At 37.3% G+C, this 25629-nt stretch overlaps 1 protein-coding gene across 5 annotated transcripts in view; it reads left to right on the top strand.

The window, feature by feature from the left end:
- The window catches only part of COL6A6 (collagen type VI alpha 6 chain), a 70761-nt gene that overhangs the window by 25733 nt on the left and 19399 nt on the right, over positions 1 to 25629 (top strand). For 2 of the 5 annotated variants that reach the window (XM_042817153.1, XM_042817152.1), the window contains 19 exons: positions 1624 to 1709; positions 3524 to 4111; positions 5609 to 6205; positions 6599 to 7222; positions 8255 to 8806; positions 9572 to 10120; positions 10523 to 11107; positions 12462 to 13037; positions 15661 to 16010; positions 17214 to 17292; positions 17724 to 17869; positions 17999 to 18091; positions 19486 to 19539; positions 22125 to 22196; positions 22629 to 22655; positions 23668 to 23712; positions 23953 to 24006; positions 24253 to 24315; positions 25303 to 25368. In XM_042817153.1, the coding sequence (XP_042673087.1) occupies positions 1637 to 1709; positions 3524 to 4111; positions 5609 to 6205; positions 6599 to 7222; positions 8255 to 8806; positions 9572 to 10120; positions 10523 to 11107; positions 12462 to 13037; positions 15661 to 16010; positions 17214 to 17292; positions 17724 to 17869; positions 17999 to 18091; positions 19486 to 19539; positions 22125 to 22196; positions 22629 to 22655; positions 23668 to 23712; positions 23953 to 24006; positions 24253 to 24315; positions 25303 to 25368 (5193 nt within the window). In that variant the 5' untranslated portion in view covers positions 1624 to 1636. Of the gene's footprint in view, positions 1 to 1623; positions 1710 to 2882; positions 2939 to 3523; positions 4112 to 5608; positions 6206 to 6598; positions 7223 to 8254; positions 8807 to 9571; positions 10121 to 10522; positions 11108 to 12461; positions 13038 to 15660; positions 16011 to 17213; positions 17293 to 17723; positions 17870 to 17998; positions 18092 to 19485; positions 19540 to 22124; positions 22197 to 22628; positions 22656 to 23667; positions 23713 to 23952; positions 24007 to 24252; positions 24316 to 25302; positions 25369 to 25629 lie in introns of those variants that run through there. The other 3 variants (XM_042817154.1, XM_042817156.1, XM_042817157.1) reach the window with 2 other exon arrangements.

The raw sequence follows: 25629 nt of genomic DNA, 5'->3' as shown, positions 1-25629 counted from the left end.
GTTGTTAAGTACCTTAGCCTTCTCCTTGTATGTTGTTACCAATCTGCCTTTGTCACTCACTAGGTGGGGTACGCCCTCCTGGACTTTCATTTTCTGGTTGAGGTACCTGTAGAAGCCTTTCTTTCTGGCATCCTTTGCCAAGTTCAGTTCAAGCCAGGCCTTGGCTTTCCTGACCTCATCCCTACACAGCCTAGCTTAATGTGTGTAACTTGTTATGCTGTAGCCAGATCTTGAATATTGTCTTCCTCCTTTTAGATTCAGTTCCATACCCATTCACAAAGGGAATTTTCCTATGTCTGAGAATGTTTTCTTCTGAAAACGATGATTTTGAATTCCAGTGAGCTGGGAGTGTGAAGTGCTTGTTTTCTCTTGCTGTCTGTTTGCTTTTATCTCCCTTCACGTATGTTTACCTTTCTGCTACTAATAAGTCTAGGCCATATTCAAGTCAGCATAACATTAGGCATTAAGTAGTGTCAGAGGCACAGATGCTTGGGAAATTTCTGTGCAAGTCAGCTCCAAAACTGATTTCTAGATAAATTATGCTCATCAGAATTCCAGAAGCCCTGAAATAATATTTTATTGATTTGTTTATTTAAAAAGTAACAGTATAGATTCTACTGAAATTGTACTCTGTTTTGAACCCAAGCCTGGAATATAAGTGGGTTAACCTACCTCTTTGTTTTGATCTGTGTGTCTGCCAGGATGAACAACAGGTTCAAACAATTAACTGATACAGAGCAACATTTGGCTCTTTCCACACTTCTGGTAGCTTAACAATGCTTTGTATAAAATTTTGGCTGTACGGAGCTGGTAGAAGATAAAGTTCAATAGCCATGCATCTTCCAGACCAGTACACCTCCATCAATAGCTGTGTATTAAGTACGAAATTCTCAGGGTAATCCCAATGGAATGTCTTTTTCAGTTACTCTGTGTTGAGCATATCTGAGTTACGTCAGTTGGCAGGCAGAATGTAATACCTCTTCCCAGAAAGAAAACCTGGGGATTAAGTTGGATATTTCCATGAACATGTCAGCTCAGTAGCATTCAAAAAATATAAGCAATTGCTAGCTATCATTAAAAAAGGAGTAGGGAATGAAGCCAAGACAATGATTATGACCTGGCTTACCACTTATTTTTATTCTTAAAACTATTTATTGTATTTGTGTTCTATAAAATATTCAGTGTATTTATGTTCTACAACTGAAAGTTTTTCAAAGCTGTATTGTTCTTGATTGTTTAGTGTGCTCAAGCTTAATGTAGCTTAATTTTGTACTTTGTTGTTGAGATTATCATTCCCATTTCCCCTAGCATTGAGTTGTAGCTCTTTCATATGGTATCTTCATTACTGACTAACTAGCATATTTAACTTGTAAATAATTGCTTGTTCTTATCCATGTCTATTTTATGTAGAGACACCCATCAGAAGTCAGGCATTAACAGTTCTATGTTCAAAATGTGTATGTTAAGCATAAGGAAAGAAACTTGGAATTTAAAACGCTACTTTAAACTGTACAGAACTAGAAAGCCTCTGTGACGTTAATAAAATGCACACAAAGCCAGTTCACTCACAACTATCAAACTCCTGAGAAATTATGCTCTGTATTTCTTACTTTGTTTTTCTAGGGAGATTTTCAAAATGGATGATTGGAAATCACTTCTTGTACTTCTCTTTGTATCCACCTTTGGCACTCTAGATGCACAACAGACTGGTAATACATTAAAGAAATATCTCATTTTCAAACTAATAGTTTTTCTTTTCCTACATGTATTCAGTGCCGGTGAGAGACAATGAATTTGTGACAGTTTAATTTTTGTTTAAGTAGTATATGGGATCTGTTGAGTCAGGGCCTGAAGCACTGATTGATCACCTGAGGCAAGCACTGAGTCAGCCATGAACAGGTGAAGGCAATTCAGCTGTGGGACCAGAAGGGGTGAAGCCTGGCTGCACCTCTCCTAGACCCCATTTAAGGACTGACTGTCACGTGGGAAGGATCTCTTTCTGGAGATCCCTCCTCTGTGGAGTCTTTCCTGCAAACCTAGATCTTTGGGAACAGGTTTTCCTAAAGATAGTAAGATGAAGTGCAACAGTTTATTACAATTCATTTTTGATTGTGCGTGCTGAGGTTATGTATTTTCAAAAGTAAGGAAGAAGTTTTATGGTGGAGATTGCGTTGTGTCCTAGCTAGAAACCTTGCAACCCAGATACATATTTGCATTCGTGCAATTAGCAAAATTATTATAAGCATTATTATCTTAAATCTTCCAGAATAACTGACTACTGCTTGAGGAAGCATACCATTCGGTTGTTGAACATCTTCCTAGTGTATCTTGGTTTAAAGAAATTGTTCCAACTTCATTCGTGCTCTGAAAAGCATGCAAATGCATGAGTTCCATATTTCCTACAAGTAGATATGTTTAGTCCTCTTTAAGTCAGTGTGACTTGTTAGTAATGCATGCTTGCAGTCTGAAGTTCAAAGTGTATAAGTAATTTTTCCTTGTAGCTCACTTGACAGCAAGTCTGTGCATTCTTGTTATTGTGGTTCATATGCAGAAAAGAGTACAGCAATTACCATATGCATTCTCTGCTTATGACTTCATGTGTGCAAGCTGTGTATGGAAGTCATGTTGGTGTGAATTTCAGCATCTCTTCTTTGCCTAACAATGGTATGGAAATATATGACATCAAACCCCCGGTGTGAAGAGCAAGGGGAAAAAAAGAAGCTTAATATACCATGCACTTGGTATATTAAGCTTTATTCTTGCTCAGCCTCTGCTATAACAAGGATGGTATCTCACAGAAGATAGAAAAATTGCATTACATGGGAGGAGGCGCCAAAACTGGATGTATCCTTTAGTTTCTGATCGAGAATCACTTCATTAAAAGTGCTAGCAGCAAAATGAAGAAATAAATAAAGAGGTTCCTCAAACTGCTGCTGTGGTAAGAAGTGGGCAAGCTGAAGATAATACTCAAAACTCAGCTACAGCAGCCAAGGATGCAGGTGTTGTGCTGTATGCTATAGGCATTAAAGATTTTGCTCTGCCTGAACTTCAAGAAATAGTGAGTGAGCCATCAGATAAGCATGGCTATAAAGTGAAAGATTTTGTTGCTTGGTAGTGATGCTCTCACAATGTTCTATAAAAGTTTTGTGGAAGAGGTAACTGGACTGGTTGCACAGTTTGCCCGTGATATGTCCTGGAAGAGCTATTTCTCCTCAGCTTTGATGCTTTTTCTATTTGTAGATAAATTATATAATTGCAGTGTGTTGCCGAAATATAGCTTTCTTCTTCTTTCATATGTTGTCAATAATATTAACTCTTAAGTGTTGCCAATTTTGAGTAGAAATCTACCTTTATAATATTCAAAATAATGGGAGTGGGAGAAGGTGAGAGGAGACAAGGCAGAAACATACAACAATTATGATTTTTCATGATGAATAAAATGTACTTTCTGTTATCCCTTATTCATGAACGATTTTAGAAAAGAGATGATAGTTTGTTTTTCTATGTCATCTTTCTCGAGCAGCTTGCATTAATGCCACGATGGCAGATGTTGTCTTTATAGTGGATACTTCAACAAGTATTACCCAGGAAAACTTTCAGAAAGTGAAGAACTTCCTTTCCTCCTTGGTCTCAAGTTTTGACATTGGCCTCGATGCGGTCCGAGTTGGACTGGTCCAATACAGTGACAAAGCTTACCAAGTATTCTTACTGAATCAGTATTTATTGAAAAATGCTGTTTTGGAGCAGATTGGGAATTTGCCGTACAGAGGTGGAGAAACAAACACAGGGAGAGCTCTGGATTTCGTCAGCACAAAGTATTTCCTGGAATCTGCTGGTAGTAGAGCAAAGGGTTATGTCCCTCAGTTAGCCATTCTTATCACCAGTGGAGAATCCAGGGATGAAGTAGAACAGCCTGCCAAGAAACTGAGATACAGAGGCATTTCCATTTACGTTGTTGGAATTGGTATCCAGAATACAACTGAGCTTCAGCAAATAGCCAGCAGACCTTTCCATAAATACCTGTATAGCATTGGTAGTTTCGATGACCTTCCAGATCTCTCCACAAGAGTTTTGCAAAACTTCTGCACTGCAATTGAAAACCAGATACAAGGTAAGGAATTGTCCTTATTCTTGTGCCATTTCAGTTGTCCATTCCATGTAATCGTGAAAACAGAATGTAGAAATATGGTCTTGATTTTGATGTTATTTTATACAACTGTTGCTGTAATGTAGCTCCATTGAAAATAATGGGGCTAAATCTGAGTTAAGTCATAGTTTCAGGGTGATGTTCCTGTTCTTTTAAGCACATTTCAGTGTCTATGTTGAATTCAATGAGGTTTAATTGTTAAAAACAAAGATAAGTTTGTGCACAGTGCTCTCGGTAAGGAGAACCTTAATGGACTACGAAGAAAATCAGGGTCAGATTTGCTGATTTAATGAAATACATTCAATTCAACCTCATCGGTACTGGCAGAGCCGTTAATAGAATATTTTTTGTCATTGAACAGCTTCACAGAATTATTTATCAATTATTAATTATTTATCAGTCATTTTACTCCTAAAAACTCAGTTCAGAGCGAGCATTCTAGGAGTGAGGAAAATGAAGAGAAGCCATATTTTCCAATCCTTTCAATATATTTTCTGAACAACAAAATTCACAGAAAGTTTTCTGTTTTGTAAAAAAAAAATTTTGTCTTTGTTGAACCATGAAAGAGGATGGGATAAAAAAAAAAAAAAAAAAAAAAAAAAAAATGGTAGCAAAACTAATATCAAAACGAAGAAAATGGAGTTTAAATCAGTAACAAATATTGAAAATATTAGTTGTAAATTTTAACTATATTATGCTGTTTTGTAGAGGTCAGTAAGGATAACGTTATTACTTGTTGAGAAAAAGTTAGGGATTACACACTAATGTTGGTACTTAGGCAACTGTCTCTAACCTCCTTTTCCATCATAAACTGTTACACTGAAAGACACACTTAGGTCTTCATTTGTTTCATTTTTCTTGCATCTGCCTTCCCCTCCTGGAATGTGCATCTCTTTCCATTAACTTTAAGTAGAGTTAGGATAACTTTATTTATGTTCTGGGGCTTCCTCTGATATTTGAAGGACTTTCTGCCCTTAGGAGCAAGTCCTCATGGGATTGTTATTAAGATGAGTTTATTCTGAAGTGTTCAGATGAGTCCAGTTCTTAAATGCAACCTAGACTATAGCAGGGATGGAGAAGACCTTTATAAGTGGAATATTACTGTAATTAAATAAAGCATGTAATCTCACCCCCAAAGTCATAAGTAGAATATTTGGTGGGAGGAAGGTGAAACTTTTTCTGTATAAATACTGTCAAATATAGAAGATTCTCAAGATGTTTTTAATACTTTTTAAAATAAGGCTGTTTTCATTAGAATTCTCTGCTTACCTTGCCAAAAGGTAATATTACAGCTATCATGTAGCATGTTTAAATGATATGTTGTAGACTTAAAGCTCATGTCCAAACTTAAAATCGTGAGCATCAATGACAATGTTGCAATTCTTCTTTAGCTTATATTCCAAACCAAGTCTGGATACAAGTGTCTCAGCAGCTCTTTCATTGTTTTTTTCCTCTCTGCAGCATTTGCAAAACAATATGCTGATGTTATTTTCCTTATTGATTCCGCTGAGAACATGAAGCCTTCAACGTCTGAAAGGATAAAACAGTTCATCTCCCAGGTAGTCAGGCAGCTAGATGTTGGGCTTAACAAGCATAGGGTTGGCCTAGCCCAGTTTAATGGCATAGGAAAGGTGGAGTTTTTACTGAACACATATGAAAACAAAGAAGAGCTGCTCGACCACATTCAGCGCAGCATCGCATTCACTGGAGGCTCATTGCAGAATGAAAGTGTCATGGAGTTTTTGAAGAAAACCTTTTTAATGAACGGTGCTGGAAGTCGGCTCAGTGAAGGCACTCCACAGGTTGTTGTGATCTTCACATCTTCTGGATCCAGAAACAGTATCATGGAGGAAGCCTGGATGTTAGAGGAGATGGGGGTGAAAGTTACCTCAGTTGATGTTGAATACTTTGACATGATAGAAGCGGTGAGAGAACTCTCTAGCAAGGCTGATCAGATTTATGAAGTGGAGAGCATTAACCTTGTGCAACAGAACATTGTCAGTAACATCGAAACTTCACTTCAGAAGCTTTATGACCTTGATTCAAGTGTGCCAGCAGGTACGGTGTATCAAAAGAGCAAAACTGGCAGGCTGAGTAGCTAACTCACTGGTAGTCCAGAGCAACTTCTCAGGTGGCTGGGAGGGAAAAACAGTGCAAATGCCTGATAGCTTCACCTTTACAGAGATGTTCTATTGAAAAAATATACATTCACCACCTTTAGTCACGCAGTTGCAATGTTTGCCTGTGCATGTTATAAATCTGTATTAACTAGGGGGAACAGGACAGTGGCCTTGAGGGGTTTGCTGCAGTGAAATTGCCTGTTCTGAATGAAGGGGCAATTTGCTTGGATTTTGTTTCTATGAAATGGCCGTAGGGGATTTTATATGTAACCATAGTTCCACAGTGTGACCTACAGTAATATTATCTTCCTTTTATTTACTTTGCTTTTAGTGTGTTCTAGTGCAACAGTGGCAGATATTGTGTTTCTTGTGGATGAATCCAGCAAAATTGGGTCAAAAAACTTCCAGCTGATCAGAGCTTTTCTGTTAAAAATTGTTAATGCCCTAAATATTGCTCCAAGCAATGTAAGAGTTGGTCTAGTATTATACAGTAATGAACCAAGACTAGAGTTCACTCTTGACACGTTCGAGGATAAACTGGAAATACTGAACTACCTGAAGAATTTACCATATCGAGGTGGGCAAGCATATACTGGAATAGCGATTGAATTCCTGAGGAATAAGGTTTTCACTCAAGAGGCAGGCAGCAGAAAAAAACAAGGAGTGCAGCAGATTGCTGTGGTTATCACTGATGGACAATCCTTGGATGATTACGCTGAACCAGCATCAAAACTAAGACGTGAGAGTGTTACAGTCTATGCTGTGGGCATCAAGAATGTCACAGAGGGTAGCAAACTTGATAAAATTGCAACGTATCCCCCAAGGACTCACGTTACCGCCCTGAAGTTTTTTCTACAGCTGTCGAATATTTCATGGAAAATAAAGAAACAACTTTGTAATGAGATTGTGGCAAAAACATTTGTAGTCCCGTTACAATCACAAGGTCTGAAGAAAGGTAAGAAGTATTCATAAAACAGTCATTTCCATGCTGCCGATCTGATGTGTACAAAATCTGCACTTAATGCAAGGGGAAATTAAAATTCAGAAATATATTTGAGATGGTTTATAAAGATCTGGTGATTATGGACCCAAATATCCTCCAGCCAAGATCTGCCCTGCTTGGAACCCTCCCCTATATATTCCTGCCCTTCTGGGGAAGTATGTGACAGGAAGCTTTTGCTGCTTCCCCTTGAGCAAATTTCAAATCTTCCTCATGCTCAAGTGAAAGTGATTCTTCTCAGGATTCTTCAGGTTAATTGTCTGTTATAGTTTGCACAGCTTAACAATATCTACAAATAGATCGAGTCAATTCTCTGTTATGTGAATCCAGCTTATATAAGAGCTCCAACTGTTAAAATCACTTGTAGGTGTTCAATGATTCTGAATTGTGACACTGAAGTAAAATGTTGTCTCTCACCTCCATATAATAGCTAGGCTAAGTAGCTAGGCCATGCTGTTACCACCAATTCAAGAAGCTAGTCTCTCACAATACAAACCCTGGTAATGTTTTTAGCTTCATACCTAAATTCTACCCAGTCTGTCACAAAAAAGTTTCTCTTACCATTCTGTTTCAAATTAGCTGTAGTTCTAGCTGCGCTTCTTCACGCTTTTGTCTTTGCAGGCTGCCACAATATTATTGTACCCCACTGTATCTGTCTTCTATTTTTCTTACTCTAATAGCTGTTCCAGGCTTCTATCCCATCATTCTTACTGTATTTTTTTATTACTGAGTGCCAGTAACAAAAGTGGCTTTTGTTATTCTGTTATATTGCTTTGACGCATTTCATTGGTGCAGAGAAGTCTGGTAATTTCTTATTCAATTTATTCAACACTCAAGATTTTATAAGGTTTTACACTGAAGGACTTCCCAAATAAAATTATTAGTAGCATTTAGCTACCTACTTTTTGAGATTGTGTTACAGTAAAGTGATTTTCTTACACCTGGAAGTGTCAAAACTTCTGTAATCTTTTTCTTCTTGTTTATTAGGTTGTGTGGACACAGAGGAAGCTGACATTTATTTCTTGATTGATGGTTCTGGAAGCATATATCCATCCGACTTCAAGGACATGAAAACATTCATGAATGAGGTTATCAGAGTGTTTCAACTTGGAGCTAACAGTGTTCGCTTTGGTGTGGTTCAGTATGCATCTGAGGCAAAGACAGAAATCATAATTGGCCAGCACAACCAAATGATGAGGTTAACAGAGGCAATTGACAATATTGATCAAATCGGTGGAGGTACCAGAACTGGAAATGCCTTAAAGTCTATGAAAACTCTGTTCAAAATCGCTTATAGGGAAAATGTTCCACAGATTCTGATAGTGATTACAGATGGTAAATCTGAAGATGGAGTGAATCAGGCAGCAAGAGATTTGAGACAACAAGGAATCATTATCTATGCCATTGGCATCAAGGATGCTGTTCAGCAAGAGTTGGAGGAAATAGCAGAGACAAAAAATAGAATGTTTTTTGTAAATGACTTTGATTCTCTGAAACATATTAAACGTGAAATTGTGCAAGAAGTCTGTTCAACAAATGGTAAGAGGATCTCTTATGCCTAATCTCTTCCAAGCAGCTAGTGTTAGATTGTGTTCATACAGTTTGGGTTATTCTGAAAATGATATTGCTACGTGCCAGAAATAGAGATTTGTATGTGGATGACCTCAGACTTTGCTATGTCAAGACTAGATAACATCTCAAGATACCAACTGTAGCAGTCACCAAGCAAAGTAAAATGAGGCTAAATACCAGAAGTCAAAATCCAACAAGTAATGAAGTGTCCTAGAGTAAAACCCTAAGTATTTGCGTATTGGCTTGTGCTGACCCTATTTCATGAGAACAGACACACAACCCAGTGATAATTACCTGCAGTCTAGTATCAGGATACTTGCTGTTCTGAACAGGTGAACAGTCTGAGCATTGCACAATGCTGACTTTCATGAAGAGAGAAATTCATGTTATTCAACATGCAAGTCGAGGTGTTTTTCTGGCATGTGCAGACTACTCTTACCCAGGATGAACAGATCTTACTGTACAACATACTAACTTGGAGGAAGCCAACCACATCAAATCGCAGAATTCTTTCTCTTAAAATTGGGAGATGAAGAAAGGCTCTCCAGCCTTCTTGTTAGCCATTAAATCTGTTCGCTCTCATCTGTCCTCACCTGCAGAGGATGTCTGTCTTCTCAGTCTGTCATTTACAGATTTTTTGGGAGTTTGATGCAGTTAAGGTGTTAAAAGTGCAGGTGAAATCTGTGATTTTAACCTATTCCTTTTTTTTTTTTTTTTTTCTTTATTTCTTAGTCTGTAAAAATGTGAGAGCTGATATTGTTTTCCTTGTGGACAGCTCAAACAGTATTCGACCAGCTGAGTTTCAGAAGATAAAGGATTTCATGCAGTCATTTGTCATCAAGGTAGATGTTGGGCTTGATAATGTTCGAATTGGCTTGATTCAGTTCAGCTCTGAAATAAGGGAAGAGTTCCAGCTGGACAGATACAGCACTATAGCTGATGTGCGGAGAGCCATTCAAGAAATACAGCAGATAAAATCGGGAACACTGACTGGGAAAGCACTGACCTTTGCTGCCTCTTACTTTGATCCTCCTAGAGGAGGGCGTCCTGAATTAAAACAGTACCTGATAGTGATTACTGATGGAGAAGCCCAAGATTCAGTAAAAAGCCCAGCCAGAGCCATCCGAGACAAAGGTATCACTATATACGCTATTGACTTGCTCCAGGCGAACAATTCACAACTTGTGGAGATCACTGGCACCCAAGACAAAGTGTTCTTTGAGAATGAAATGAACTTCTCAGAAAAGCAGATTCTCTTTGAAATTTGTAATCTACAGAAGTGTAAGTAGTGATGATAACCCTCTTTGTTTACTCTCTTCAGGTACTTTTTTCTTTTTTTTTCCTGTTAACTCTTTATAAAGGAAGATTTTGTTTTATGTGTTCATAGTGGATTTTGCATCTGTCACCCCCATATGATGCAGTGTCACTGGAGTGAAATGTGGTATAAGAGCCTATGTTCTTTTACCGAAAGAACTTGTACTTTTTGCAGGCTTTAATCTCATTCTTTTCCTCATAAGCAAGTAAATAAGTATTTCTCCTCTTCTGTAAAATACTCTGCACTTTGAGGTTACAGCTGGAACATGGGAACAGAAATCTCTGTACAAAGTTTTGAAGAACATTGAGGAGTGATAAAGAGAGACAGAATTATAACCTTATTTCTTTTTCTTCTTTTTCCACTGACAGCGTGCAAGAGAGCAGAAGCTGCTGATATCATGTTTATAGTGCATGGATCATCTGGTGTTACAGACCTGCAGTTCAAAAGCATGCTTCGGCTTGTAGAAGCAGTAGTTAACAACTCAGTGGTTGGAAAGGACAAAGTTCAGTTTGGTGTTTTGGTCTATAGCTCCAAGCCAGAGGTGCAATTCTCACTGAATTCGTATGCTTCCAAGTCTCAGATTAGAGAAGCAGTATTCAGCTTGAAGCCTCTGTCAGGCCAGCCCTTCACAGCAAGAGCTTTGAGCTTTGCCAGGCAGAGATTTGATGTGAACTATGGTGGACGTGCATCATCTCTTGCTGTCACTAGGATCCTTGTTCTCATTACTGATGAACCAACAGTGCCATCAGATAGAGGCAACCTTCCAATGGCCATAAGGGCTTTGAAGGAAGATAAAATCGTCTTAATTACTGTTGGAGTGAGCAAAGCAAGCAGAGAAGAGCTTGAAGAGATTACTGAAGATCACGGAAGATTATTCTTTGCACAAAACTATGATGCACTAGAAAACATACACGAAAACCTGACTCAGATAGTGTGTGAGAAATCTAAGCCAGGTAAAGAAGACTTTTGAACAGATCCACTAGGTCTTTTTCTACAACTGCAGAGTTCCAAGGGGAAGATCGGTGTTAAATATTTTCTATGGATATAATAGGAGGATGAGTGGAAAAGTTTGGAAAGAGTTCTATGCTTAAAATACAGTGCACATGAAGATTCAGTCACAGAAATTACTTTCCGTGAATGGTCTTCCATCAGTTGTTTCCAAGGGGTTGCTTACACTGATGGAGGCAGATGTTTTTTAACTCCTAGGAACTATTTTTTATTCACACATGCTAGAACTTTAGACTTAGGAGTTCTGCCCCACTATACAAAGCTCATCCCAAAGAAGAGTATTAAATTTTAAAGATACAGAGGTTCAGATGTGTTAAAACAAATAACAAATATATCACCATATTGTACCCAATGTACTTGGGTAGTTCAAATGCCATCATATGTGTGAAACTGGGGTAAGAATATGAGGAGTATAACAAATATAGATACAATTTTTGCTAAAAATCCTGTGAACCTGCACTTAATGTAAGTGTGGCCCTTGCTCACAAATGTATGTGGTGGCTGATTCCATCTACCCTGTACACAACAGCTCATCAGTTCCTAGTACATCCCTTCTCAAAGTATGCTTTGTGCTTAGAGAAGGACCCAGTGTTAGGAGATCCCATTTATCAAAGCACACATGATACCTGTAGAAAGACTTTTATTCAGTGACTCATTTTGCATTGGCTTCTTGACCACCGTTTTTTCTTACTGCACAACATCCAGAATCAGGCTCTTTCTACCAAAAATTAGATCCAGTGAATTGCACCTCTGATACCCTGAATAGAAACTGCCCATAAACATGTGAAAGAACTCTACTTAGGAAATGAAAATGGCAGGCAAGAATTTTCTCCAGGCAGAATCTGTCTTTCTCCTTAGCAGTCATGTAGTTCAAGAGTTTTCTCCTCACAGTGACCTTTCAAGTACAAAGAAGGTGAGTGTTCGTGGCAGTTATTTTGACTTCACTTCATTGGTAGGTAAAATTTGACTTTCCTCAGCTGCTGGACTGACTTTGTTTACAAGTTCTCTTTTCTTATTGCTATCCTCAAACAGTCTTTTAGCTGATATGTGAAGAACTATGATTTATTCTGCAAGTTAATTCTAGGAAAGGATGAATTTTATCCATGCAAGGAAGATTTCAAGATTGATGTTGGATAGATGACAGGTAGATTGTCCTTGCACAGCCTCTCTGTGAACAGCTTTTCTGACTAGTGGCTTACACTGAAGAGACTAAGTAAAAAGTTAAACAATGCCAAAATTGTTCCTCACTAATTGTTTTGTTGTTGTTGTGTTGTGTCCTGTCCTTGCTTTTTCCCTAAGTTTGCAGCAATCATGTGGCAGACCTGATATTTTTGATAGATGGATCAGAAAGTATATCAGAAAACAGCTTTTCCATCATGAAGACCTTCATGGAGGATGTTGTGGACAGTTTTGTTATTTCTAGGGACAAAGTACATGTTGGAGTAGTCCAATATAGTCAAGAACCCCAGAAGGAATTTTATCTTAATGAGTTCTACAGTGACACCATTATAAAGGAACAGATAAACAGAATCGAGCAACTGAAATCTTCTACATTCACTGGCAAAGGACTGAAATTTGCCCAGAGACTTTTTGAGCCTGCCAATGGAGGCCGCAAGTACCAAGGAGTTTCGCAGAACCTTGTTGTGATTACAGATGGATATTCTGCTGACAGAGTGGATGATGCAGCCATGGCTTTGAGAAGCAATGGGATACACATCTTTGCAGTTGGTGTAGGGATTGTAAACTCTTTTGAGCTGCTCCGAATAACTGGTGATGCAAGGAGAGTGTTCACAGTGGAGAACTTTGATGCGCTGAAAACAATCAGGAGCACTATTACCAGTGAGATCTGTGAGCCTGAAGATTCGGCTAACCAGGGTAAGCAGCATAAATCTGTTGTTGGATATGAAATGGAGAATATCCACATGGCTACGTGCAATCCCTAGCAAAAGTACCTAAGTGTGCTGGGAAGCAGAGCAACTGTTTTACCAAATAGCTCTGCGAAGGTTACTCAGTTTTGTAAATTTCTAGACTTGCACCTTTTTTCAGACAAGAACCATTATTCTTTTAGCAATGATAAATGGTTTCTGGGGTGAGATAGTGCTTCAAATCTAGCATTCACATTCATCATTCCTTGTTGTCTGAAAGGAGACAGGGAAAATGTGCCTCTGATATCCTGATTACAAGAGAGAAAAAGGACAATTCACTGATATTTGAAAAAGAGACTTTCTAAAAACCTATGCTGTCTATAGCTAAATATGACCATCCTGTTCCAATGGAACTGTTAATAGCAACTGTTGACAAAAATTAAGTCCTAAAGAGGTCCTGTGGAGAGGTTTTAAGGGGAAAATCCGTGCACAACTAGAAAAAATCATTCTTTCCTGAAATGTTGATCACCTTTATAACCCTGCTGTTCTCTGAATCTTGAAATCAGATGGGCAACCTCACAAGCTCTGGCTAATGGGCAACTGTTTTCTTTTTTTATATATATATATATATGTATATGTGTGTATATATATGTGTATATGTTTTATATATATATATATATAATATATATAACAGTTTTATATATATAACAGTTTTTATATTATATATATATATAAAACTGTGTGTGTATGTGTGTATATATATATACAAAAATATACATATATATATGTATATATATATTTAAATATATGTATGTAAAACTGTTTAAGAGAAATACTTTCTTGCTATGGACTAAGCAGAAACACTACTCTGAGACCTAAAAGTCAGTCAGATTTTGTGGCTGTAATAGTGCATTGTCTATGACCTTGTACTTTGAAAGGTTTTGGCACTATTTAGAAGTTAATCATACCCTTCAAAGGGCAGATTTGTACTGCAAGAACTGAAACATAACAGTTTGTATTCTGAGGTGAAATTGTTTCTGGATTTATTTGGTTAAACTGCTGAAACACATTCATCTTTCCTGGGGCTTCTCTCCCTGTTTCTCTAATGACTAACCAAATTTTACTCTTCGTTTCAGTTGTGAGCTCTGTATGTTTACTGTCTGCATTGTGTTCTTTTATTACATACCTTTGATTTCCCCTACAAGCAGAGCTATAAATAATAAAACTACAATGAAATTTATGTGGCAAATTTATTCATAATAATTAGCCCAAACTAGCAAATATAAAAAACAACCTTGTATTTGTTAGATGCTAAAGAACTAGTGGGTGAAAAGGGAGCAAAATTAAGGAATGTACTGCTTTCCACGTAAAATTACATGCCTCAGACTTCCTTGCAGTTGTTCGATGACAGGTGACAGTGCATGTAGGGCCACAGAATGAAATCCAGTATGCCAAATCGAGAATTAATGTACAGGAGAAATAAGGTGAGTACTTTGGCTGACTTGGTAGGTTGTGGTGGAGGAATTAATCACGTTGCAATACTTACTGTTGTTATCACAAGCTCTACAATCAATTCTGTAACAGAGATAGCCCTCACCTTACAGCATGGTGGTTATCATATGATACACTTAAGGGATTCTCCCACTATTGCTTTTGTTTCTTTGATCTACTGTTCTGTATTTGTATGTGCTATCTGATCTTGTGGCAAAATGATAAATCGCAGTCAGCTATCAAGCTTCACATTGCAATTGGAATATGTGTTACATATTCTCAGTTGATAGCAAAGCTTGTGGAAATATTTATAAGTCTAAGCCCCTTAAGCCATCTAAGCCATTTGGCAGCAGAAGAATAACAGTGAGAACGGTGAGCTGTTTTGCATTTGAATGCATATGTGCATCTAGTGAATAAGATCAGTCCTTTGTAGCTGCTAGTTCATGTAGCCCCAGTGAAACTGATAGACTATTAGGTTTTCTGAAAATATGAAATACCATCTCACTGATTCTGACTTCTGGTTTTAAATCTACCACGTTGAATTTTGTTCCACTCCCATGATTCTGTGTCTTAGTTTCTGCTGGGACAGTTTTTCTTCATAGTGTGTGGTATAATGCTACGTTTTGGTTTTAGTAGAAGAACAATGTTGACAACACACCAGTGTTTCTAGTAAAAATTAGAGCTGGGAGGGGGCAAGTTTAGATTAGGACAGCTGATCGAAACTGGCCAAAGAGGTATTCTGTACTATTTGACATCATGCAGAAGGCAAGTTGTAAAAGGGCGGAGTATGATGGCCTGCTGGTGCTTGGGAACTAGCTGGACGTTGGTCAGTGTGTGGTTAGAAACTGCTTGTGCATCACATACTATACAAATAGTGATAACTATTATCCTTTCTTTTTTCTTTTTTTTTTTTTTTGCTTTTCCTTTTCTTTATCTTAGTTTTTATCTCAATGCATGAGTTCTACTTTTTTTTTTTTTTAATTTCTGATTCTCTCCCCCATTCCACTGGGAAGGGGAGGAGTGAGCAAATGGCTGTGTAATGCTTAGCTACCTGCCGGGTTAAACCACAGTACTATGATGAAAGACAAATAACATAAACAGTGTATGCTTACAGTCTCCTGTTTCTTCTAATGTCTTCACAGATTGCAATATAGACCTTGCTATAGCAGTTGATATTTCAAGACGTATGCAGTCTGCATCTTCACTGCTTCTGAAACAGAAGTTGCAAACATTCCTCCCCAGGCTTTTATTCCAGATGAAATCTCTTCCAAATATCAGCTGTAGTGCTGGATTTCCAGTCAACGTTAGGTTCAAATTCCAAGTATTGTCACAGACCAAGGAATTCCTCTTCAACTCGGATTTTGAGGACTATAATGAAGAGATCATACAGAAGTTCTTAGATGCACAAACAGTCGTGGATACTTACCTGAACGTAGACTTCTTACAGGCAGTTCAGGAGAAGTTTTTTAGTGCAACCTCTGCTAAAGTGAAGGTAACTTAATGGTGTGAATATATACAATTGAAAAAACACATGGTTTAACATTTGCTGACTCTGGTGCTGATTATTCCGTGGAAACAAAAGGGAGCTCAAAAATCGATGAATCAGGAATTGGTGAAGTTGAAGGCTTGACTTAATCTCTTTTGAAATGAAAGGATTAGTTTCAATTAAGTGAAACACAGAAAGAACACAGTGGAGTGTTTCAGGATCATTGCCTTTATTTTTAATAAGGAAAATTTCCCTTCACCAAAGTAGTTCTCTAGAGTCTGCAGTAAAGCAAATGTAGGAAATGTAAAATGTTGATCAGAGTTTAGGAGGGAGGACTTGGAGTCATTACTATTGGGAGCAGGAAATGGTTTACCAGTGTAAACCAGTGTACCAGCCTCTTTCTGGGAAACAAAATCCACTGGATGAGTTAGGCCTGAGAAGATTTCTTTTGATTTGGAGGGGAAAGATGAGGAGAGAAATAGGAAAAGACTGAGAAGAGAAATAGAAAAAGACTGGTAGCTGTGGGGGAACTGTAAGAAGTTCTTCTTTCCTAAGCCCTGAAAGAGGCTTGACAATATTTCTTTGACCTGAAAAGATGAGAATATATCCAATAGTAAGGGCTAGAATTTTCATCCTTATGTGAGTTAAACCACATCTTAAGTCTTATTAGGGAGAGAGTCAAGCTGGGTGGTATGGTGTTTATGTGGGAAAGAGTGAAGGGACATAAGCATCTATGGAAAGGCAGGAGGGCACCTGGAGATGCACTCGGTGCAGCTCAAATGGCATCCAGCTGAAGATGGTCTTGCAGAAAGAGAAAATTTTTGCTTTTTCGGAGTTATTTTTCATATTCACGTACAGGTGAACACCTTTCACAAGCAAAGCTCTTCAGGAGATAAGACACAACAGAACTGATCTTCAGGTTAGCATACTATATGGTAGATATAATACAATTAATAGCAATGCTAAGAACTGATAGGCAAGACGCATCTTTCAAGTAGGAATGTTTTCAGGTAAGAGAGGGTTTTGTATTCTTGCTCTCTTGCTATCATGTATGTTCCAGGTCTGTACAACATAGTGGAATTTAAACTACCTTATAGGCAGTTTTCAATGTGAACTACATTTTTTTTTTTTTTTTTTTTTTTTTTTTATGGTGACATGGCTTTTAATATTTCTTTTCAAGTGATTCAGTGTTACTCTCTTTACTGACAGGTTCTGTTAGTATTTTCAGATGGGTTGGATGATTCACTGGAAGATCTCAGAAAAGCAGCTGCTGCCTTTCGACTCAAAGGTATTACAGCACTGCCTTGATGCCCTGGCCTCCTATTGCCCTGAAGCCCAATGTGTTTCTCTGATACTATAAATTTTCTAAATAATATGACTTATTGCACTCAGAGTTATGAAGAAGTCACTGGGAGAGTGTGTGCTTCCCTGTGTGAACCATCCATGTTCATGACGTCCAGAATAATTGTATGTTCCAGGGCATTCACAGTTTTTCATCTTTAGTTGCATTCTTTAGAAGCAGTTCCTTCTGAAGAAGGGAATTTAATTGGAAAATCACTAGTCATAATTTTTGTCTCATATGTTGTTCTCAGTGGCTCTATTTCATTTAACGCAATGTAAAATTTAAGTTTTAGAGAACTGCTATTATTCACCATCATGTTGCTGATTAAATAATTTAGTTCAAGCATTCACAAACTTTTATTTACACTTATTTTGAAGGTCTCGATGCCCTTCTCTTAGTTGGCTTGGATAATAGTCAGAACCTGACTACACTTCGTGAAATAGAGTTTGGCAGAGGTTTTGGATACAATGAACCTCTGAGTGTTGGATTTCCAGAGATTGCAAGCATCTTGCAGAGAAACCTTGTAAGTGCTTTTGTGACGTAAACAAAAGGGAAAAAGTCTGTGTTTTGTAATTTATTGTACAGAAATGCTATGCTATTTGTTTTTTTTGTTTGTTTTTTGTTTTCTGATTTTTTTTTTTTTTTCCCTCAGGATACTGTTGCAGAAAGAAAATGCTGTAATGTTATTTGTAAATGCCTTGGAGAAATTGGTGATCATGGAGGCTGGGGAAATCCTGGGAGGAAGGTAGGAGAGCTGTGGTCGACAAAAAAATTGCTTTATTTTTTTTCAATGTCTCTTTGTATTTTGTAGTAACACAAAGCATGCATTCAGATGCCCATAACCTTTGTCATTAGGACAGATGGAGATAAAAGATGTAATGTAATCGTTTCTCTTCTCCATGTTGCTATTACAAAGGTATTTTTGTAATGGAAGTACCTCCAAAATATAGTTAAGTGGTCTTCTTCACAGAATTCAGCAGTAAATAGAGAGGGGTTTCAAAATGATTTCTGATAAGATGATTCAGCATTTTTAGCTAACTGTAAATAAGAAATGGGCAACTGCCAAGCTGAGAGTAGGAAATAAAAACCCCTCTTCACAAGATGTGAGACTTTTGTGCCTGATCAATACAGCACTAATTTACAACATATCAGGTTTTTTTATTATCTCTTTTATTATCTGTTTCAAGTATAGCAGACTTCATCACTTCTACAGCATGCTAGTAGACCTCATTATTAAGGTTTTTAGTATAATATACAAATAGAGACTAAATATTACACTAATTCCATTATTTCTTCTTGTTTTGGGAACACTCTAAATAATTTGTCATTGTATTTGACACTCTTCAGTTGTCTGGTTGCAGATAAATCCATTTTTACTTATCTCTTAGCAAAGGTGTAGTCTTGTAACGCTGATTTCTTCCATTACTCTTGTTGGTATTCTTACACCTGCTTTATTAATCTGAACTATAATGCTCAGATGAAACAGTGTTCAGAAGGTAGATGTAGTTGTACTGCAGGTGGATGGACATGATGTGTTGGCTTGTACAGCTTACAGTTTTAAAAACATTTTTTGCAGCACAAATTTGTCACAATTTCTAGAAACTCTGTACTAGTTCCTGTGCAATAGATGTGTATATATGCATACTAAATAGATTTACACATACTTAACCTGAGGCTATGAGGTTTGAGTCAGTTGAAATACAAAGTTTCAGTATTCACAGAGTTGTCTTAATCTATTGCAAAATCTTTGTCCTATCCAATTTTTTGCCTCCTTATATTTTTCATTTCACCTTAGAATTTCCTTATGGTTTCCTCCTCAAAATCGTAAAGATTGATACTTAATTTGACCAAATAACTCACTAAGCTTTGTTAATCTGTTAGTTTTGTTAATTCCTGAAATAATGTTTTGAACCTTATATTGAACATTATTTTACCAATTTTTTTCTTCCACAACAGTGTCAAGTATGCAGAACTCTGTGCAGAGTGGTTGTATTAGCACAGTAGGAGGAACCTGCTCTCCCTAGCTTAACTGGATCTGATTTTCAAGAAAATTTTTCTGTCCACATAGGCAGAGTAACTTGATGCAAATAAACTCAGTGTGCTTGGAGAAGAGTGTTCTCTTTTGCTCCTGTCTTTCAGGGAAGTACAGGTTACAAAGGATCTCCTGGCCACCCTGGTGAGGAAGGTGGGATTGTAAGTAAACATTCTTTCCTTATAATATGGTGTTTATAGATGCCTGAACCTGCCTGCACTTACTCATTCACTCAGTCTTATCAATCCTAACCTAAAATGTGTTTAAGCAGCATCTGAAGACAATTACATGGACTTGATTCTATGTGCATCTGCACTTCACCATAACAAGTAATAGCTTCTAATGTAGAAATAGAGTCAGTCAGAATCACAGAATAGGATCTTATGTGGCATAATTGTAAGTCATATTCTTATTTTCTGTGGCAGATTGTGCAGATAATTATTGCAAAAAAGGCCATCCCATCCCTTCTTAGCATAACTGAATATCTTATGACTGTCCAACAAAGTTAAATTCAGCAGTGTTTTGGTGACTTTCTAAATTCTTTGCATTGTGCTCTTCCTGTCAAAGAGTTCTGCATAGTGTACATATGCCAAAATTCAGTCCCCTGGGAATATTGCTTCTTTTGCAGTCTGGAAACAAAAGAAATCTTGCAAAGTGTAAGTGACAATTTTCTTATGCTAAAAGCAAACTACTATGTTTACAGTACTGCACACAACTTGAATATCACTCCTAATTACAAGTGAGAAGTCTGCAAACCAACAACCGGAGAAGGATTTCTTTCTGTGTATTTAATTGTAAAGTCTGCACTGGACTTCCAATTTTCACAGTAGGTTACTCAGCCTAAATTTGCCCTTGGTTAGACTGCCTGCAGGAAGCCAACCCTCTCTTAAAAGTGGTGATGGAAATGAAGAGTTGTCTTCTAGGATTATCAGGAAACTGCATCAGGATGGTGGTTTAATGATTTCTTTAGAAATCACTGGTTGTAGCTATTTGAGCAGTATCCACATTTATTTATTAATTTATCTGTCTGTCTATTTATTTATTTTTCACGTAGCCTGATTTTTCTAATGATAGAATAAAATTCCACATAAGCAATTTCCAGAATTAAAATTAAAATTGAAGCCCTGAGGTTCTTTTTTAAAGTGAAAGTATTCTGAATACTTTGAAATAGGAAATATTTGTTTTTTTTTTTTTTTTTTTTTTTTTTTGCCACAGTATTTTGATTTGAAAAATTCAATGTCTTGTCTCTTTTGAAGTTGTGAAGGGATCAAAACAATTTTTTTCTTTGTGTGTGAACAGAGGCACAATAGGATAAGGAGTTTAAAACGTGAAAGAGAATAGATTTATGTTAGACATTAAGAGTAAATTATTTACCATGAGGATGTAAGGTACTGATGCAGGTTACCCAGAGAAGCTGTGGATATCCCGTCCCTGCAAGTGTTCAAGACCAAAGTGTCTTCAAACCAAAGGGTTTTTGGCAGACTGATCTAGTGGAAGGTGATCCCATCCCTGTGAGGGAGCTGGGAACTAGCTGATCTTTAAGGTCCCTTCCATCCAAAAAGTTTCTATTATTCTGTGATTTTACAGAATTAAAATTCTACTTTTTTTTTTTTTTTTTTTTTTTAAACCTGCTGAGAATGTAGAGTGATCTGATAGAGCAGTTAAATTATGTAAGTCTTGCTTCTAAATTTCCTGATGCTTTTTTTTCTGTTTTTCTGTACCATGGAAGGATCTCAGAAGCTGTCTGTTTTCTGCATGTGAAGTTCAAAAGTGAATTTCACGTGGTAAATTTTCCCTAGTAAAGGCTAAACTTTTTTTTCAGCCGTAATATAAATATTTTAAGTATCCAAAACATTTGAATATAATAAATGCATAGCAGGAAGTGGGTAATAGGCTACATATAGGAGATGCCACGCAGAAGGGAGTTTGCAGAGATAATGCTGGACAGTTTTGGATTATAATTGTGTATTATCCAGCTCAGATGTTAGTCAAAATGTGTCACACAGACAACAGTCAGGCCAAAAAAAGGTTTCAAACTTTATTTATATTGTATTGTGACTCTGTGGTACCTCTGTCTAACTTAAGTTAGAATGTGATCCACAGTGCGCTTTTGCTAGTCCAGAGAGAGACAAGTTTAATGAGTAAGGAAAGCAGAAAGTCATCTCTGTTTTTCTGATGTCAGGATATCCAAGTTATTTCTTTTACCTGATAGTACCAGAGCTCTTGTTTGCTCTGGGTTTTTTTTTTTTAATTTTATCTAAAATAAAATGTGTGGTTTAACCCGGCAAGCAATAAAGCACCATACAGCTTCCCCATTTCTATGGGAAGAGGAAGAGAACTGGGAAAAATCAAAGTAGAACTTGTGGTTTGAGATGAAAACTATTTACTAAGAAGAAGAAAAAAAGAAATAGTAATGATTATATATATATATATATTTTTTTTCCCCAAGACAGTTGGTGCATAACACAATTGCTCACCACCAGCTTACTGATGCTCAGCCAGTCCCTTGAGCAGTGGTGCTGCCCCCAGTCAGCTCTCTCCACAGATTTTTCTTTTTTGCATGATGTCATATGGTAGGGATTATACCCAGATTAGGTCAGCTGACCTGCTTCTGTCCACAATCATCTCCATGTGCCCTATCAGCACACCTGCTGGTGATATTATTCTCTTTTGCTTTAATCTTAATTATTTAATCAATAAACATCTTTATAAGGATGAGCTTTAACATCACTTTTTTGCTTCTTAGGGAGACAGAGGTCCAGTTGGTTTCAATGGGACTCGAGGAGATAGGGGATGTGCAGGTGCCAGAGGCCGTAAGGCAAGTATGTCACTGAAGTGTTTCTTAATCTTGTTTTCTGCAAAATTGTTCTGTGCTGCTGCTTTCCTGAAACATGGATGGGGAGAGCAAGACCTCCAGTTGTAAAAGCGTACAATTTTTGCTCTCCTTTTGGGAGGCACTTTGTAAGCAAAATGAATCAAGGGAGTTTGCTGACTCAGTTATTGCCAGTAGCTTTTCCATCACCAGCTCCAGATTGGTCTGAGGTAAAAATACAAATCATTATAGGATGGAAGTAATAATGAAGGCTGTACCTCTTCATAAAGGAAAGGGGTCAATCTCCAAAGTGGCAGTAGGGGGCTTTCCAAAAAGTGTTACAAATACTGAGCCCAGAGTGCCTTTTCACATCAGGCTGGTTTATCATGCTTCTGAAGATTGTCACCAAATTCAATTGATGTTTCTTTTCATTTTTAGGGACCCAGGGGTTATCAGGGAAGTCAGGTATGTGTTTCCATGTGTAATCAATTTTTCTTTGAGGAGAATAATGTTCTGCTTCATTTTAATTCACGCTACCTTGTAAGATAAAAAATAGGAAGGAACAGGTTAAAAGCATCAAAGTCTTTAAAGTGCCATTAATATGTTTGTATAAGAATTAATTTAAGTGTGAGCTGTTTTGTCTTCCAGGGTAGTAAAATGACTGTGGTCTCAGTTAACTGTTCTATTTTTAACAATAAATGAAATTTATTTTTTTCTTTATATCCAGTAATCATAGAATCATCAAGGTTGGAAAAGCCCTCTAAGACTGCTTGGTCCAACCATCGATCCATCCCCACCATGCCCACTGACCATCTCCCTCAGTGCCTCTATGTGTTTCTCGGGCATCTCCAGGGTCGGTGACTTACTATTTCCCTAGGCAAGCTGCTGCAATGCCTTACTTCTCTTTCTGAGAAGAGATTTTTCCTAATATCCAGCCTGAAGTCAGAGTGAAAACTTCATGGAGAGCATCATACAATGGGTGTAGATTAGACCCATGCTCCCTACGTGATCTGAAATGACTGCTTTTTCCTCATTCCTCTTACTTCTGTCCTAAACTAAATCACTGTTCTTAAAAGATTTACACCTGGCCAGTTTTATTTCGAAAGTATTAATGGAAAACCCAAATTGCGGACCTGTAAGCTAGTTCTATTTTGGAATATTCCTAGATTTTGAAGGTACTGAATTTGTGCAAAACTGTATAACAGAATACAACTTAAATCCTAGAAAAGATCTATAATTTTATCAATTCTCATTAACTGTTCTTAAATATTAACTCTTTTGAAAGCTAATAATTCTTTAAAAGTTCTTAATTATTAGTTCTATGTTGTAATCATTATTTTAAACTGTTCTTACTAGCCATTACTACTACACACCATTTTTTTTTCCAAGTTTCCCAAAGCAGAGTCATCACTTCTTCCCTGATAAAAGACACAAGTGAATTGATGCTAATATGATGGGGTTTTGTTTATTGTTGTAGGGTGAGCATGGTGAGAGTGGATTTGATGGCATCGGTGGAGAACAGGTAATCATGAAGCGCGATTAGAGAAACCTATTTCAGGGTTTAAAAGTACAGGTTTCTTTGCCTTTGAATGTGTTTTAAAGCTGAACAGAAATTCAGTTGTTTAGAGAGAAACTTAGTTGTTTGGAGTTGCATGCCTAATAGAAGTTGGATCCTGCCAGGCAGAATTTGAGAAGCATGTTTATCGGAAAGAACATCTGTCATTTTTTTAATTTCCTCTTTCTTTCTTCTTTGTGAGTTTAGGGAGAACATGGATCTCCTGGATTTCCTGGAGAGAAAGGCAGCCCTGGAAAACGGGTAAAATATCCTTTATAAGAATGAGATTTTATGAAAACAGCTGTCTGAAGTGTAGCGCTCTCTGTAATGCCCCTGACTTGTTCTCCAGTATGTTACAGTATCTAGTACGTATAGCTACCCATTCTCTGTGATGGCTCCTGTTGCAAATCTGTGTAGCTCCACTTAGATCTATTATCTGGCCTTCCACTACCATGGGTACTGTCTCTACCTATACCAGAATTTCTTATATTCCTTTTATGACTTCAGGGCAGAAAAGGCCCCAGAGGAGAACCAGGTGAACGAGGAGAACCTGGTCTAAGAGGAGATCATGTAAGTATATTTCTTCATTTTTGTTCTGCTGAACCAATTTTGTGCCTGGTTTTCATGATGGAGCTACCTGAGATATGATGTGATACATGATTTGAAGAGTTTTTCACATTTCTAGATGTTGCAGTACTGTCCAAAAAGTATGGTACGATTCAAGAGTTCTGTACTCTTTAGTTGCTGATGAACTGATCTGTTTTAATACGTTGCTTGGAAGCAGATGTTTAAGCCTTAGATCTTCTGGTTGTCCCTTGCATTTCTGCAAGGAATGTTTAATTATTTCTGTTTCTACTATGAACAACGTAGCTCCTTTTGGAGGTATTCATTCTTCCCTTGTGGTTTTCATTATAAGAGGAATTTCTCAATCATTTAAAATCCCTTTTAACTGACTCTTGGTTAGAAATTTATAACAATGCAAAGGTAATTCACTTCTTCGTGCCACCATATCTTCTTTGTTGTACTCCAGAGCTCCCTATATAAAAATTTCACTGGAGGCACTGTATTCATTGTATCTCAACTTTGTCTTCTCATCCATATTTCAAAGATCTTTGTTTTTCTGAAGAGTTAAGAATAAAGTGATGACTCCTGTCTTCTAAAGCTTATGAAAGATATCAGATGTCATGGTAATTGGGCTTCTTTGAGGAATCAGGATTTCATGTATATGTAGCTTCAGATGGCTAAATATAAATATTCTAATACAACTTCATCTGAGAATCATTAATTAGGCATGATCTTAGCTCAATTTACTCAACCAGAACAACTTCACATTTTAAGGATTTGATTTGTTTCCCATTGGTGATACATATTTTCACCTTTTTGCAGAAGTGCCTATAAAGTGTTCTTGCAAGCATATATTTTTTTAAATAGCCTTTATGCATTTCTTTTTGGCCACGATGATTAATCTCGTTAATCCTATTTCCATGTTCTGCATCTATAGGTAGAGTAATAAAGGTGTGATCACCAAATGTTTAGTTTTCTACTGAACTTTTCCAGGGAGATCCTGGGATTGACAATAATATTGCTGGTCCTAAGGGAGAAAAAGGAAACCCAGCATGGCAGGTAAGCAATTAAATCTGTATTAAAGAAGAATGAGGATTTGGATAATTGCTTAGCTGTACTTCCTATCTAGTGACTAAGCAGCTCTTTTAAATTTACCTTTAGTGCATATCCGCAACACAAAGTTTTAAAATGAGTTAAAAGCCACTAAAACTTTCTAGCAGCATGCAAGAAAAATCCACTGTTTTTAAAAGTTTGATTCTACTTAGACAACTGGCTGTGTATGTATGCATGTCTTTGCAAAATTTGCTGAAAGTAGTAGAA

The sequence above is a fragment of the Centrocercus urophasianus genome, unplaced genomic scaffold, assembly GCF_019232065.1.
Source record: "Centrocercus urophasianus isolate 14NV4802_14NV808 unplaced genomic scaffold, USGS_Curo_1.0 seq_16, whole genome shotgun sequence".
In the NCBI taxonomy this organism is placed as follows: Eukaryota; Metazoa; Chordata; class Aves; order Galliformes; family Phasianidae; genus Centrocercus; species Centrocercus urophasianus.
The sequence above is the reverse complement of the archived record's forward strand: the minus strand, read 5'-3'. Positions and strand labels throughout refer to the sequence as shown.